The sequence below is a fragment of the Etheostoma cragini genome, chromosome 7, assembly GCF_013103735.1.
Source record: "Etheostoma cragini isolate CJK2018 chromosome 7, CSU_Ecrag_1.0, whole genome shotgun sequence".
Taxonomy (NCBI): Eukaryota; Metazoa; Chordata; class Actinopteri; order Perciformes; family Percidae; genus Etheostoma; species Etheostoma cragini.
The window spans coordinates 12943740-12958346 of NC_048413.1; the positions used below are offsets into that span (position 1 = coordinate 12943740).

General features: G+C 40.5%; 2 protein-coding genes across 3 annotated transcripts; both read left to right on the forward strand.

Annotated features, from left to right (window-relative positions):
• Nucleotides 1-91: 91 nt before the first annotated feature.
• apeh (acylaminoacyl-peptide hydrolase) lies at nt 92-8862 on the forward strand. Its single transcript, XM_034876387.1, has 23 exons — nt 92-248; nt 713-842; nt 926-1052; nt 1160-1247; nt 1375-1450; nt 1525-1616; nt 2193-2267; nt 2364-2501; nt 2624-2715; nt 2819-2859; nt 2962-3083; nt 3819-3879; nt 3973-4070; nt 4237-4288; nt 4461-4549; nt 4657-4795; nt 5299-5382; nt 6074-6154; nt 7200-7288; nt 7496-7686; nt 7904-8006; nt 8102-8208; nt 8300-8862. The coding sequence occupies exons 1-23, from the start codon at nt 237-239 to the stop codon at nt 8403-8405; spliced, it is 2193 nt and encodes a 730-aa protein (XP_034732278.1). The 5' UTR covers nt 92-236; the 3' UTR covers nt 8406-8862.
• Nucleotides 8863-9386: 524 nt separating this feature from the next.
• On the forward strand, nt 9387-13352 carry tlr9 (toll-like receptor 9). 2 transcript variants are annotated; one of them, XM_034877670.1, is made up of 3 exons: nt 9387-9533; nt 9774-12746; nt 12859-13116. In XM_034877670.1, the coding sequence occupies exons 1-3, from the start codon at nt 9531-9533 to the stop codon at nt 13063-13065; spliced, it is 3183 nt and encodes a 1060-aa protein (XP_034733561.1). In that variant the 5' UTR covers nt 9387-9530; the 3' UTR covers nt 13066-13116. The 2 variants fall into 2 exon arrangements, with proteins under 2 accessions (XP_034733561.1, XP_034733560.1); XM_034877669.1 differs by lacking the exon at nt 9387-9533 and having other exon boundaries at nt 9674-12746; nt 12859-13352.
• Nucleotides 13353-14607: the final 1255 nt, after the last annotated feature.

Genomic DNA, 14607 nt, shown 5'->3' on the forward strand with positions numbered 1-14607 from the left:
AAACTATTCTATTTAGTGGAAAACGTTCCAAGTCGTCTGGTACATGTTGTAGATTACTGTCGGTTATCTAATTTGTTATTGTTTATCGGTATTCATTCCTAAATGACGGGGATCTTGTTTTATTTTTTCAACTTGCAACAGGAAGCTCCAACAGGACGTAACGTTACTGGTAGGTTGGTTTTGACCGGGGGACACTGCTTGACAATTGTCGACTAGCGACACACATCGGCTCTATCATGAAGTCACAGGTATGTTCAGACTTAACTACTTATTTTTTGCTTCTGAATGAATAACATTCCTACAAAAATAAACCTTAAATAGGTGCTAACGTTAATTACAATGTCATTACTTTTGGTAATTAGTCAATAAACGTTAGCTAGTTTTCAAATCAAGCTAGCAAACTGACACTCTGCGTCAGCTACTACAGGAAGTTCCTGGTCGAATTAAATCCGCCAACCACTGCTAAAAACAAACAAGCTTGTTACTTGGTTGCTTTGCGCCAATTGCTAGATTGGTTTGCACAACGTTTTAGGCTAATGTTTAATAACCGGCCCCTGTTTTTTGGTAGTAAACTGTGTTAACTAGCTAACGTTGCACAAACTTGTGTATGACAGGCTAGCTTCCTCCCTAGGACATGAATAGGGCATTGTTTGTTGTTGGACAGTTTGTGTCATTGAGACGTAGTGTGAGTTCTTCTGCTACGTTTTGTCAGATGATGACCAACCCTGAGGAAATCGCCAAGCTCTACAGAGAACTCAGCCTCTTCCCTTCTCTAAGCAGAGCAGATGTGGGACCTGTCGTCACCTCTCAGTATGGGGGCAAATACAGCAACATTTACACAGGTAGACCCAGTCTGTGCTATACTAACAGTATCAGCTCTATGCATGTTCATTCATATTAATGGCATTTTCTTGATCTTCTGCAGAATGGAGCCAGCGTGATCTGGACAGGAATGAGAATGTCAAGTTTTGCCGGCAGTACATTGTATTTCACGATGACAAGTCCGTGGTCTACTCTGGAGCCTCAGGAAACTGCACTGAGATCAAAGGAGAGTATGTAAACATGTTGTAATTTTATATGGAGTGGGGTTGAAGATATTATCATTGACATAACCCTGAGCAAACGTAACATTGTCTTATCAATGTCTTTGTCCTATCAGGGTGCTGAGTAAGGATTCCCCCTCAGGTGAAATGAAGGCTGTTGTCAGAGAGTGCACGGTCAAAGGAGAGGACAAACAATTTCTGGAGGTGTGTGGCTGTCTGTCTGTCTGTCTGGCTCAGACTCAGCATTGAGTCTCCGACCCACCCTATCAAAACGTGACTATATAATTGCCCTCTTTATACAACTCATTTGTACCTCTTTGTTACCCTTCAGATCTGGTGTAAAAATATAAAGGTGAAGAGCATCAATCTAACAGCCTTAAAGAAACATGGCAAAGTCTATGAAGATGGTGAGTCATCTGCACTCTGATTATTTTTGTGTTTTCTTTCCAGCTATTAATCAAATTGTATTTTGCATCCTTAGAGCAATTTGGCTGCTTGATCTGGTCCCACTCTGAGACTCATCTCTTGTATGTGGCAGAAAGGAAGAGACCTAAGCCAGAATCCTTCTTCCAGGTTTGTCAGCAAAACTGTATTTGAGGGTAAATCTGCACCAACTCACAAAAATCCCCCCTAGAGTAGATACACATAAAAGAATGAGGCTCCTTGCCTAAGGAAGACCCAGCAGGGTCAAAAAGTTGCAGCTCAATGAACGTGTGGGAGAATTAGCAGATTGCGGGCACCTCACTCTTTTAAGTTGTATCCGGCTCCTGTTCGCCTTGCATCTCACCGGTGGGGATGTGCACACTACCGCTACTGCTCTAGTTGAGTAGATACACACTCATCCAACCAGATCAAATATATCTGAAAGGTTGTTGCAAACTATTTATATTGGGCTTATCAATCAATCGTAAAAACATTGCAAACTGGGGCATTCTGAAAATGGTTTCACTTTGAATGCACATCAGGTATTTTCCACCCCCTTTAAAAGCAAAACATCTTCACCACTGATTGGAATGTGGCCATCAGAGTAGTGAAGCAAGTTTTCCGACCCATGTGCTAGTTATTGTTGATTGGAAAGGCTTAGTGTAATAAATAGCTAAGACTAGTAGGTAATAACTTGTTATTCTATATTTCCTTATCTGTTTGTAGACTGCTTCACCAGAGTTGTCTTCCATCGGTGACGAAGAGGAGACCATGAGAGTGGAGAAAAAGGAGGCTGTGAAAGTGAATGCAGATAATTCTTTTGAAACACATTCAACATTATTAGGTTGGATGACACTCTAGCTTAAGTTTTTTTTTTTTTTTTTTTCATCCCTCCAGGGGGAGCAGTTTGTCTTTCATGAGGACTGGGGAGAGGCTCTGGTTAGTAAGAGCTGCCCTGTGCTTTGTGTTTTGGACATCGAGGGTGACAACGTCTCAGTGTTGGAGGGTGTACCTGAAAACATCTCACCTGGACAGGTTGATACAGCAGTTTGTGCAGTAATGCATGTTTTCTGGGGCGCTTCTAGTGTGCACATACCCTTTTACTTCAGCTGTTGCTCTCTCTCTGTCTTTTTGCTATGTTTTCTCTGTCTCTGCAGGCATTTTGGGCTCCAGGTGACACAGGTGTGGTTTTTGTAGGCTGGTGGCATGAGCCATTCAGACTTGGCCTCAAGTACTGCCCCAACAGGAGGTGATTACTGTTCAAACTGATCAAAGAGAAGAATTACAAATGGCCCTAGTAAGGCTTACAGGCTAATTTTACAAATGAGTCACGTCTCCCTTTTCTCTCTCAGATCATCTTTGTTCTATGTGGATCTAACTGGTGGGAAATGTGGTAAGTGAAGTCTTGTCTTCTTCTTCTATTTATATTTATATATAATTTTTAACAGGTGGGGCTGCATATGTTCATGTGCCTTTTGATTGTTCGGTCCCTCAGAGCAGCTGACATTGGGCACCAGTGCAGTGTGCTCTCCAAGGCTGAGCCCAGACAAGTGTCGGATTGTCTACCTGGAATGTTCCGTCTATGGACCACATATGCAGTGCAGCAGGGTCTGCATGGTAAGACCGGATGGACTTTCTTTTCCACATAAGACACCTTTCATTTCCTTTCAGAATCCGAAAAGGATTTATTGCCAATTAAGGGATTTTCCTTCATCATCATCAGCAGCACTTTATTTATAAAGCGCTTTCACATCAGCAGTAGCTGAACAAAGTGCTGTAGATGAAGGCAGCAAACATAGCAGTCACAATGTCATAAAAAGAATAAACTGGGGGTGAAGATCTACCCAATAACACTATATAAAAACAGATAAGATCAAGTCTCAGTTTGGGTTGAAAGCCAAAGTGTAGAAGTGAGTTTTAAGAAGAGTTTTAAAAATCGGTATTGTATTGAGGAAGCCTGACGAATGGTCAAAGGTAGGGCATTCCATAACTTAGGAGCACAAACAGAAAAGGCCCCGTCCCCTCTAAGCTTCCGCTTGGATCCGGGGACGACCAGGAGCAACTGGTCAGCCTTGGTGGTTGGTGCGTACCTACACAAACATATTAAACATAAATATGAAATAAGAAATAAACATCAAATACAGAAACACATATATACAACATAGCTGTTTACCACATTTGCAAAGGGAATTGTACTCACTGAAAAGAATAGGTAAGAATGGATGTTTCTTCAAATGCAGAATCTGTTGTTTTCTGTTGTGTAGACCTAAAGAATTGTAGCATACATACATTCATGAGTTAATTGATTTGTTTTCATATGCTGTCTTCTGTACTTGCATATTCTATTTCTAGTATGACTGGTATACTAAGAAGACCTCAGTGGTGGTGGATGTGGTGAAGAGACCTAGAGAGGGTAAGGAATACTTGGTGTTCACATGATTGCAGTTTTTTAAAATTAAAGATTAAACGTAGTTGTGTCTGTGTGTGTGTTGGTGGGGCTTTACAGATGGCTTTACTGGTATCTACAGCTCTCAGTTGTCCCCTCAGTGCTGGTCAGCTGATAGTCAGCGGATTATTGTTTCTTGCCCTCAGCGCAGCCGCAAGGTATAGTCAACTCCTGTGAAATGTCTTGTTATTGTTGCAAAAAAAGAGACAAAGGCTTGAGATGTTTTCTTATGAATCTATATTTTCCTACATATAAGCATATTTAGACTGATTGTATTGTAGTTATTCTTTACCTGAATAAAGGTTGTTGTTGTCTCTCTATTAGGATCTGTTGATGGTGGATACAAGCACAGGGAGCATCACCTCTCTGACTTCAAGTGAGTGACTAGAGACTTATCAGCTCACGCTCAGGGCTAGACTGTCTCGTTTACTGATGTTTGGTGTTGACGGTCTCCAACAGGTCATTTGCTTTACCCTACCAGTGTTCCGGGAGTGCTTGAACAAGTTTATTTCAACCTGCGTCTAATGATGTTTTTTGTTTGTCTGTAGAGTCTGATGTTGGTAGCTGGTGTCTGCTGAACATAGAGAGAGACTTGATGGTTGTCAGCTGCTCCTCTCCAAACTGCCCTTCAAGTCTGGTATGATCAGTCGTCTTTAAGTGTTCACATTTTGATAAAGAGTATATTCTAACTATGATGGTTCATGGATTGTACTTATGTCTATGTCACTTTATTTCTTTGTCCAGAGGCTGGGCTTCCTTCCAGCCAGGGATTCTCAGGAGGAAGTGCTCTGGGTTACTTTGGAAGACTCTCAGACGTTGTCAGACATTGATTGGCAGATCTTGACTTTCACCCCTCCACCAGAGCAAGACAACAGTCAATACCGTAAGAATGAACATATTTCGGTTGAGTAGTATCTAGAGCTAGGCGATAATTCCATATGATTATTTATTGTCTTTCAGTGGAATTGGGACATGATGAAATCATATATCGAGATATCATGATACATGAAAATATAATTACGTTGTCTAAATTAATAATAACAAGCACATAGGCCTACTAATGGTTGCAGTTTTGTTTTTACATCACATTATTTTTGTGCATGCATTTAAACATAGTGTATAGCTAGAAAACACATTTTTTCTCTCTATAATTTCACTTGAAACTATTATGTTTATTTTAAGTTCTGAGTTAGTAATTATTATGATACAGTGACAAATGGTTCTTTTTACAGGAGATGGAGGTAAGGACTTTGCAGGAGCATGCTCCTGAAGTGACTGGTTTATTTTAAGTCTGAAAGAATGCTGAAAAGCTTTTGCTCTCTGTAGGAGACATAAAGAACAGCCTATGTAATCTCAATGGGACTAACTCATTTTTCCTTATTCCAGCCGGCCTTGAGTTTGAAGCTTTGCTGGTCAAACCAAAGGAGGTAAAGGATGGAGTGAAGCTGCCTCTTATTGTCACTCCTCATGGTTGGTTACTCTCTTTATGGGTCTGTAGCGTGCAAACAAAAAAGAACAGTTAGGTAGTGTAATTGTAGCATAATTGTAAATTTATTTAAATAAATGTTTTATATTGATGTATAATATGCTTACATTCAGAAGTAATAAAAAAGTGCTATAATTCCTGCCTAAAGCTACAGCTAAAGATAAGATTGGCAATGCCAACAGTGGTTGCTGTAAAGAGGTACTTTGCTGGTTTCCATCCAGCGCTGTGTCATCTTTGTGTGGGCAGTGTGAACGGTGTGTGCCAGCTCGGAGCAGTCTTTGTTCGCTGCAATCCACCGGATAATGTGAAACGCGTCATGGAGGACTGCTAAGAATGCGTTGTTTTGCATCATCCAGTGGATTTTAGTGGACAATCGTTGCTCCAAAAACTCTGCACTGGCGCCATGGAAGGAATGCACCCACCAATTCTTAACACACTTCCCACACTACTGTGACACAGAGCTAATCAGAATCAATCAGAATCCCAAAAAAAATCTTTAATCTTACCCTTAAAATCAAGATTGGTGTTTGAATACCAGTCCTGAGATGTTTGACATGTTTTGATTCTACATGCAATATTATTTGTTGCATTAACGCCTCACAGGACTGAGCACATACAGACACCGGCAGTTTTGACTGTCAGTCTGTATTTTACAAAACCTGTTCCTTTCATCAGGGGGTCCTCACTCAGTGATTGTAGCTGACTGGCTTTTGTCCTCGTCTGTGCTGTGCAGGATGGGCTTTGCTATACTACTAGGTATGTTCATTAATTAACTTGAATTTTTCTTTATGTGTGACACCTGCTCAGAGGTTGATTGTTTATGTTAGGACACTATTGTTTATGTACTCAATTTGTAAAAGGGTAGAAAAGTTCACATGCAGTCTCCGAAGACAGAAGATACACATATACTTTGGTATTGGTTACTTTGCTAAGCTTTTTTAGTATGTATGTATTAGACATTTCCTTAGCCACTTCGAGACCTACATATTTTTTGCCATCTTGTGAACAATATAAGAGTTCACATGTACTTGACAGGCATAGCCGATCATAACTTTGTGTTGCCTGCTACATTTACCAGAGATAAATTACTTACAGTGCAAAACCATACTAGCCAATGGACTATCGAATAGTGTGTCTGCTTGAAACCTTAAGCTTAGTTGTCATAAATTGTGAGGCCAGATTTGCTGTTCCATGGCCTGTAGAATGTGCAGTTCCATCTATGCTGTAAACTGTGGAACATGAATTTATAGAAAGAAATTACCCATAGTTTACATTTTTTGTTTTCATGTTTTTTTCTTTAGTTTGTTTAATTGTGGTATTTTTTTTAATTTTAATTTTTATTTATTCTTGTCATTTTTCATAATGACATACTGACCTGTGTGTGTACAAAACCGTCCTGTTATTGCCGCGTGTCAGGGAAGCCGCTTTCTTCTTTAACCAGCCCATTGTTCCCGTGTGTCACGGATCTGTAAGCCCACCCACGAGCTTTTCCTTAACAGCATCAAAAGGGACGGAAAATAGTCCAGACCAAGCGCGTGTTATATGACTCTAAAGGAGACGACCATCGTTATAAAAACGACAAAGGCACCTGACCAAGCGTCTGTATTTTACAAGATGGGAGTGAGAATGCGTTGATATTTTACGAGTTGGAGTGAGAACAGGTTGTAAATGAAATGGAACTTAAACTTGAAGTTGTAGCTGCTCAGTATATCCAGAGTCTCTTGGACCATGCTCACGGTGGTGTCATGGCTCAATGAGACCACAAAGAGCTTGACTGGCACACTTTTATTCTTATTTTTAGTGAACTATCGTGGCTCTATTGGGTACGGCCAGGACAATATCCTCTCGTTACCTGGCAACGTTGGCACCCAGGACGTCAAAGATGTTCAAGTAAGAATAAAACAAATAGCATTGGCATTGTTTATACTATTGCTTTTTATTAGTTTCAATATTAGGTTAAGGTTAGTTGCCATAGTTACTGTTTAAATTAGAGCTCATAACAGCTGTAGTTATATTTATCTTCCGATATCCATGTCTTCCTTACTTCTCCACCACAAATGTTCTTTTACATTTTCCCCATGTTTTTCTCACTACTAGTTTGCTGTTGAAAGTGTTCTGAAAGGTGACAGGTTCGACATGCACAAGGTGGCGGTTTCTGGGGGCTCTCATGGTGGTTTCCTGGCCTGTCACCTGATTGGCCAGTACCCAGGGTTCTACAAGGCCTGTGTGGCTCGCAATCCTGTCACCAATTTGGCCTCTATGATTGGCAGCACAGACATCCCAGACTGGTATATCTTGGCATCCACACACCTGCACTTTTGCCTACATGTATTTACCCAGTTTGTGGCTGTGTCAGTCCTGACATTCCACTCTAACAGCTGTGAGTGGGGTAAAGGGCATGTGTCTGCCTCACTGTCAGGGATGGATGTGTTCAATAATGCACACCAACACTGCAGAAAAAATATTGTTTTCTTATTGTTGATGTTTGACTATGACATTTTGCAGGTGCATGGTTGAGGCTGGCTTTGACTACAGTACAGACTGTCTACCTGACCCTGCTGTTTGGGAACAGATGCTGGAAAAGTCCCCCATTAAACATGTCTCACAAGTATGAGTTTTTCTGTGTATGTCTCTTGAATATGTGCATGCGACTTCAATGGTGTTGTTACACAACGTAGCAACCTAAGATGATCTCTCATCCAGGTACAGACTCCAGTATTGCTTACCATAGGGGAAGATGACAAGCGTGTTCCTAACAAGCAAGGAATGGAATACTACAGAGCTCTGAAAGCACGGCAGATTCCAGTCCGGTAAGCAGCTTGTCTGAGCAACATGTTTTGTTGGTAATGTCCGACACGCACTGTATAACCGGGTTTTATTGTTTGTGTGTGTGTTGTTTAGGTTGCTGTGGTACCCGGGGAACAATCACTCTCTCTCCAAGGTGGATGCTGAGTCCGATGGCTTTATGAACATCGCTTTGTGGCTAATTCAACACTTGAGTCAGTGATGCTATATCAGATAGATACATGGTGGTGTGCCAATGCTCTTGTTGCTGCCAGGAAAAGAGAGCGGGGTACTATTGTGTGTAAAGGATGAGCTGCTCCTGTTTCCAGGACAGTGTGAGGTTCAATCCAAAGCCATGGCATTGAATGTGCTCTCCAACCAGAACACACTTTGTATAACTGTCTGTGGCTATGGTGATTTGCACAATTACTTCTAATAAGTGTATGGGGGAAATATTTTAACACAGCGCTTGAATTAAATCACTTTTGATTATTCAGAAACACATTTTTTTGATAGTTTTTCTTTTGCGGTGTCTACGTAGACGCAGAAAAAAGGGCTTTTCGGTGTTAGTTGTGTTTGAGGTTATATAAACAAAGGAAAATAATTTCATGATCAATCTTTGCTCACTTTTACTTTTGATTTCATGACATAGTGCACTTAATAAAGTGATTCTAAAAATACTGCCAGTGTGGGATGATTCTTTTGGATGCATGACATGTTCCAGGGTTCAAAGTTCTCAGGCTGGCATGGGGTGCAGTTTTACATTTACAGTATATAATACTTTATTCAACACATTGTATACATTTCCTAGAAGGGAACATTTCAGGCTCACAAAGGGTTTCTTGCTGTAATCCCTAACTGTAACCACCTTAGGTTTTTCAGGTTGAAAAGAATTGTTGACACAGGTGAGAAAGTGGGATATATGTTGTCCAACAAACTTTCTCTCTGTCTTTTCTTTGGTTCGTTACACTCAGAAAAAGAAAGCACTGTAACATTGTGACTCTTCAGAAACTGAAGTGGTTGTCCTAAGATACTGTAACTCAAGCGATAAAAAGAAAAGAAAAGAAATCTATATATTTTTTTTAATCACTTGAGTGATGTATGTATCTGATGCTCTTTACAAATTTGACTTAGGTCACATGATTTGCATAGTGCTGTCATATATACGTGTATATTTATATAAATATATGACCACATGCTTTCACTTCTGTTTGCTGTACATGAGTTCACTTTCTTGTCACTGCAGCAACCTGTCTGTACTGTTTTTAATTGTTCCTCTCCCCAACTGGATTAAAGACTGTTTCATCTGGCTTCTGATTTGAGTGTTACAATACATGCCATACCCATCATGGTAAGTAAGAAAATATTTATTTCTACCATCAGTAATGTACTACATTTCACTGTAAGAATGTATTTATGTGTCACAGAATTGTAACATTACATGGACTAAAATTGCTATTTTGAAAGGCTTGAAAATGCCAAAGGGCTTTAACAGTAAGGTGTATATGGGGATATTTTTAGTAAAATGAAATTGTCTACTCAGACTGCATCTTCTGAAGCATTGACTGAGATTAAGTTTCTTTTTTTTCAGGCTATGTTGAAAGCTATCCTCATCCTTTGCCAGCTTCTTCCATTAGTCAGGACCATAAATACCATCTTCTTCCCATGTGACACTGATGTGAATACCACCACAGTAGACTGCCAAAACAGACCACTCAAACGGCTCCTATTCATCAAGTCTACCACTGTAGTGTCAATCAATTTAAGTCAGACTAAGATACAGCATGTGGGGGAACATGCTTTCTTAGGTGTCCCAAACCTTCACACTCTAAAAATAATGGGGAATTGTCTACCAGGTAGCCTGAGAGCTTTAGAGGACCGCTCATGCAAAATGAAGATCCACAATGATGCCTTCAAGAACCTATCGAAGCTTAAGTTTTTATATCTGTCAGGAAACAGCCTCACCTCTATTCCTCGGTTACCTAAAAATCTGACAGTTCTCGATCTACAGAACAATTGCATCTTCAACATAGCAGAACCTTTAAACACACCACATCTCAAAGAGCTCTACCTCAGCAAGAACTGCTTTTATGCAAACCCTTGCAGCCATTCCTTTTACATCAACGAGAGTGTTTTCAGAGAACTCTCTGAACTCAAAAACCTTACCTTAGGGTATAATAATTTCACAGCTATCCCTAAAGGATTGCCACCCTCACTGGAGAGTTTGGATTTAAGAGAGAATACAATCACAGAGGTCTTAGCAGGAGCATTTGCCAACCTGACTCTCCTCAAGTCTTTGAATTTGGAGTGGAATTGCCAGCGCTGTGACCATGCAGCCAGGCCCTGCTTTCCTTGCCCACACAATCGCTCTCTTCACCTACATCCCAACTCCTTCTACGCCGAGAACAGCTCCATCGACTACTTAAGCCTGAGGGGAAACTCTCTAAAAACATTTCCAGAGGGACTTTTTCGACCTTTGAAGAATTTAAAGAGGTTGGACCTCTCTGACAATCTCCTGGCATATGCTATACGTAATGGCACCTTCTTTGCAGAGCTGGAGGGCCTCACTTGGATTAGCCTTATCTATAACTATGAACCACTGAAGACGTTTCCGTATCTGATCCTCTCCCCATATATTGGCAATATGTCTCGTCTACATTATCTTCTTCTCAGTGGGAACTTCTTCCACAAGCTTTCAAACGAGAGCCTTAATGTTGTGTCCAAACTTCAAAATCTAAAAAAACTAGAACTGAGAATGAACTTCATCAATACTTTTAATACGACAGCTCTGAAACGGTTACCGTTTCTCATCGATATTGACCTTTCCCAAAACATGCTTAATTTCATTCCACGCTGTTCGTGTCTGTCATCGGAGATTGTGCCACAGGAAAGCCATCAGAACCAGAACTTGTACACACAAAATGTTCCTAACCCACTACTTATGCTAATAGACCGGAAAGCCGCATCTGAAAGTGACATGTGGGAATCCAGACAGACAAACAGGCTGGACATGGTGGAGGACAATGTGCCACAATTTAAATCACTATTTGATTTCAAAAATGATTTCTGCCGTGGTAAACTGACGTTTGACCTGTCTCAAAATGACATTCTGTCTCTTACCAAAGAAGTGTTTGTAGGCATGGAGAATGCTGTTTGTTTAGACCTTTCCTTCAATTACATGAGCCAGGCATTGAAGAGTGGCCTGTTTGATAGCATGAAAAAATTAGTTTTTCTTAATATGTCATACAATAGACTTGATTTTTATTATGGAGGTGCTTTCAGTGAGCTTAATACCACTCTCAAGGTTTTGGATGTCAGTAACAATGAATTTCACTTCAAAATGAAGGGCATGGGTCATCGTTTTGAGTTCCTTCAAAATTTGACAAGCTTGGAAGTTCTAAGTCTGGCAAACAATGACATTGGGATGCGAATAGATGAAAGGCTGATCAGCAGCTCTTTAAAGTACCTTTACTTCTATGGAAATCACCTGGACATTATGTGGGAGTCCGATAACAACAAGTACACTTATTTCTTCCAAAACCTGACAAACCTCACCTACCTTGACATCTCTAACAATGATCTGAAATCAATCAAACCAGAATTGCTGTGTAACCTCCCAGAAAGCATGGAAACCCTCAGCATCAGCAACAATCTGTTGAACTATTTCCCATGGCAAAATATCTCAGCACTCAGCAATTTATATCACCTGGACCTCAGTCAAAACTTTCTCTATTATTTGCCTAATAAAGTCATAGAATTTGGAGCAAATTTTTCTTTCTTGGACCTCAGTCACAATCGCCTTAGTGTTATTCCTGAGGATTTCTTCAGCATGGCAAAATCCTTGCACTACCTGTATCTCAGCCACAATCAGATCAGAGCATTAAACCATCAGTTCCTCCCTGTCCTCTTTAAAAACGGAAGTGCCCTTCAGAAACTCACCCTGCATAACAACCCCTTTAAATGTGACTGTGACACATCTTGGTTTGCAGACTTCTTGCGTTCTACTCCTGTACAGATTCCCTATCTCACCACACAAGTACACTGTGATTACCCAGAGTCCCAACAGGGCGTGAGTGTACTGTCTATGGACCAGCGTTCCTGCCAGGACATATACGGTAGCCTAGCCTTCCTCGTCTGTTCTTTCCTGGCTGTGACTTTCACTGTTCTGCCCCTACTGAAACATCTCTATGGCTGGGATCTGTGGTATTGCTTACAGGTACTTTGGGCAGGACATAAGGGCTACTCCCAGCTCGCTGGTACTGATTCCCATTATCACTACGATGCTTTCGTGGTGTTTGACACCATGAACGAGGCTGTGAGGGATTGGGTCTACAAGGAGTTAATGGTCAACCTGGAGAACTTGGGTCACAGGAGGTTTTGTCTCTGTTTGGAGGAGAGAGACTGGATGCCTGGGCTTTCATGCATTGAAAATCTCCATAATGCTGTGCACAGCAGTATGAAGACTGTGTTTGTGCTGTCTAGTGGCGCCACTAATGGTGAGCCCGTCAACGGTGTGATCCGCCAGGCTTTCTTCATGGTTCAGCAGCGGCTTCTGGACGAGAAGGTTGGTAAAGTTAACTTTTAATTATTTATTAGCATTTTGTGGGTGTGAATCTTATACCCTCCGAATCGTTGTTTTCACAACACAAAATTATCTCTGACTTTGTCTAATTAAGGTGGATTCAGCTGTGCTGGTGCTTTTGGATGAGATGTTTCCCAAACTGAAGTACCTTCAGCTGAGGAAACGGTTGTGCAAAAAGTCTGTGTTGTCCTGGCCGAGAAACCCAAGGGTTCAACCCCATTTCTGGAACCGAATGAGAATGGCTCTGTCGTCAGATAACCTCAAATTCTATGACAACAACATGAGTGAAAGTTTTATATGATTTCCTTTTAACTGCTGATAAAAAGAGCTCTTTGGTGAAAAACGTCTTTGTTGTTCCCATTACCTCATTTTGACAAACTTGCTTCCACCTTAAGTGTGTCACATATAATGGTTCTTGGTTACTGTTTTCAATATGTAATTCTTTCTTTTGTAATTAAATGTAATCACCCTTCCATGCACTGTAAATATTTAACTTTTCAAGATTGTGTTTTGTTGTTTTATCTAACAAGATATTACCTTGATTCTTCAATACTTATCTTTAGATGGCTTTAGCCAGGAAGGGACATGTTAATAGATAACACTGTACATTGTCCAGTATACACACATTAAGAAACTTATATTGGACTTTACAAATAAACTTGACTTGATTCCACTTGAGTACAGTAGCTTGATTTCATAAGTATTACAAAGAAGCCATGTAATGCATGTGTATACCAAATGCCTCCACTCCAAAAATTTCACTTCTCCTTTGTTAGAGGTTGGTAGGAAATGAAACTGATGATACAGGTCTCAGGTGACCAAAAACTGCATCTGCTGCACCTGTTCAAAGTAAGACAAGATATCCACCATTTCTTATACACTTAAGAGAAAAACCTGGGAAAGATCAAACGTGTAGTATAGGTAGACCTATTGCAAAGCAAGGAAGCTTTACTTAAAAAGTTCTGTGGGCTAGATATAAGTATAAGAACTTCAAAGATATGTGACAGTTGTGCATGCAAAATTATTTAAACTAACAAAAGACATTTGTACAAGGACGAGACATGCTGCTTGAGCAGTGCTTGTTGCAGTATTCACTCCTTTGGGTTGGGATCCCTATTTCACTTTTTGTCTTGTGGCCTGGGGATTCCATTTGACATCTTTTCAGAGAGTGAAACTTCTGACCAAAATAGTTACTCTGTCTCATTTTCTGGTTAGTTACATTAATTGAACTGAACAGCTGCAGACCCCGTAGTTACCTCCTCAAAGAGCAGTGGAGGGCCCTGCCCAAAGTTGTTAGAGGAATCCGAGAATGGACCCAAATGCAGAGACAGCAGGCAGTGGTGAGCTTGAGGATTTAATAAAATCAAATCCATACAACAGGAGTCCTGAGACAGCATGCACAACGTTCCAAATGTAGAGGAAGTGAAAAAACAGGAATCACAAGAAACACAGAGACAAAGGGGAAGACTACACGCACTCATAATCCAATACAGTACAATGATCTGACACTAGACAAACACAACACAGACTAAATACATGAGGAAATGCGGTGAACAAGGAACAGGTAACACGAGGACTTAGGAACAGGTGAAACATATCCGAGTGTGGCAGACAATTACAAAGGCAGGAAGTATAGCCTAAAAAAAAAGACAAGACAAGGGAAAAACAGACTATTAAATAAAACAGGAAACTGAAACACACACACACAACCCCAACAAAGGTCCACAATTTTTTTTTTTTCTTTTTTTTTACAAGCACAGTTTTTAGCATATTCAAAACAAGTGCCTTTATCCATTCGTGGTGTAGGTTTAGTTTAGTTCTCTTTCCCTAATTAATAAAACAA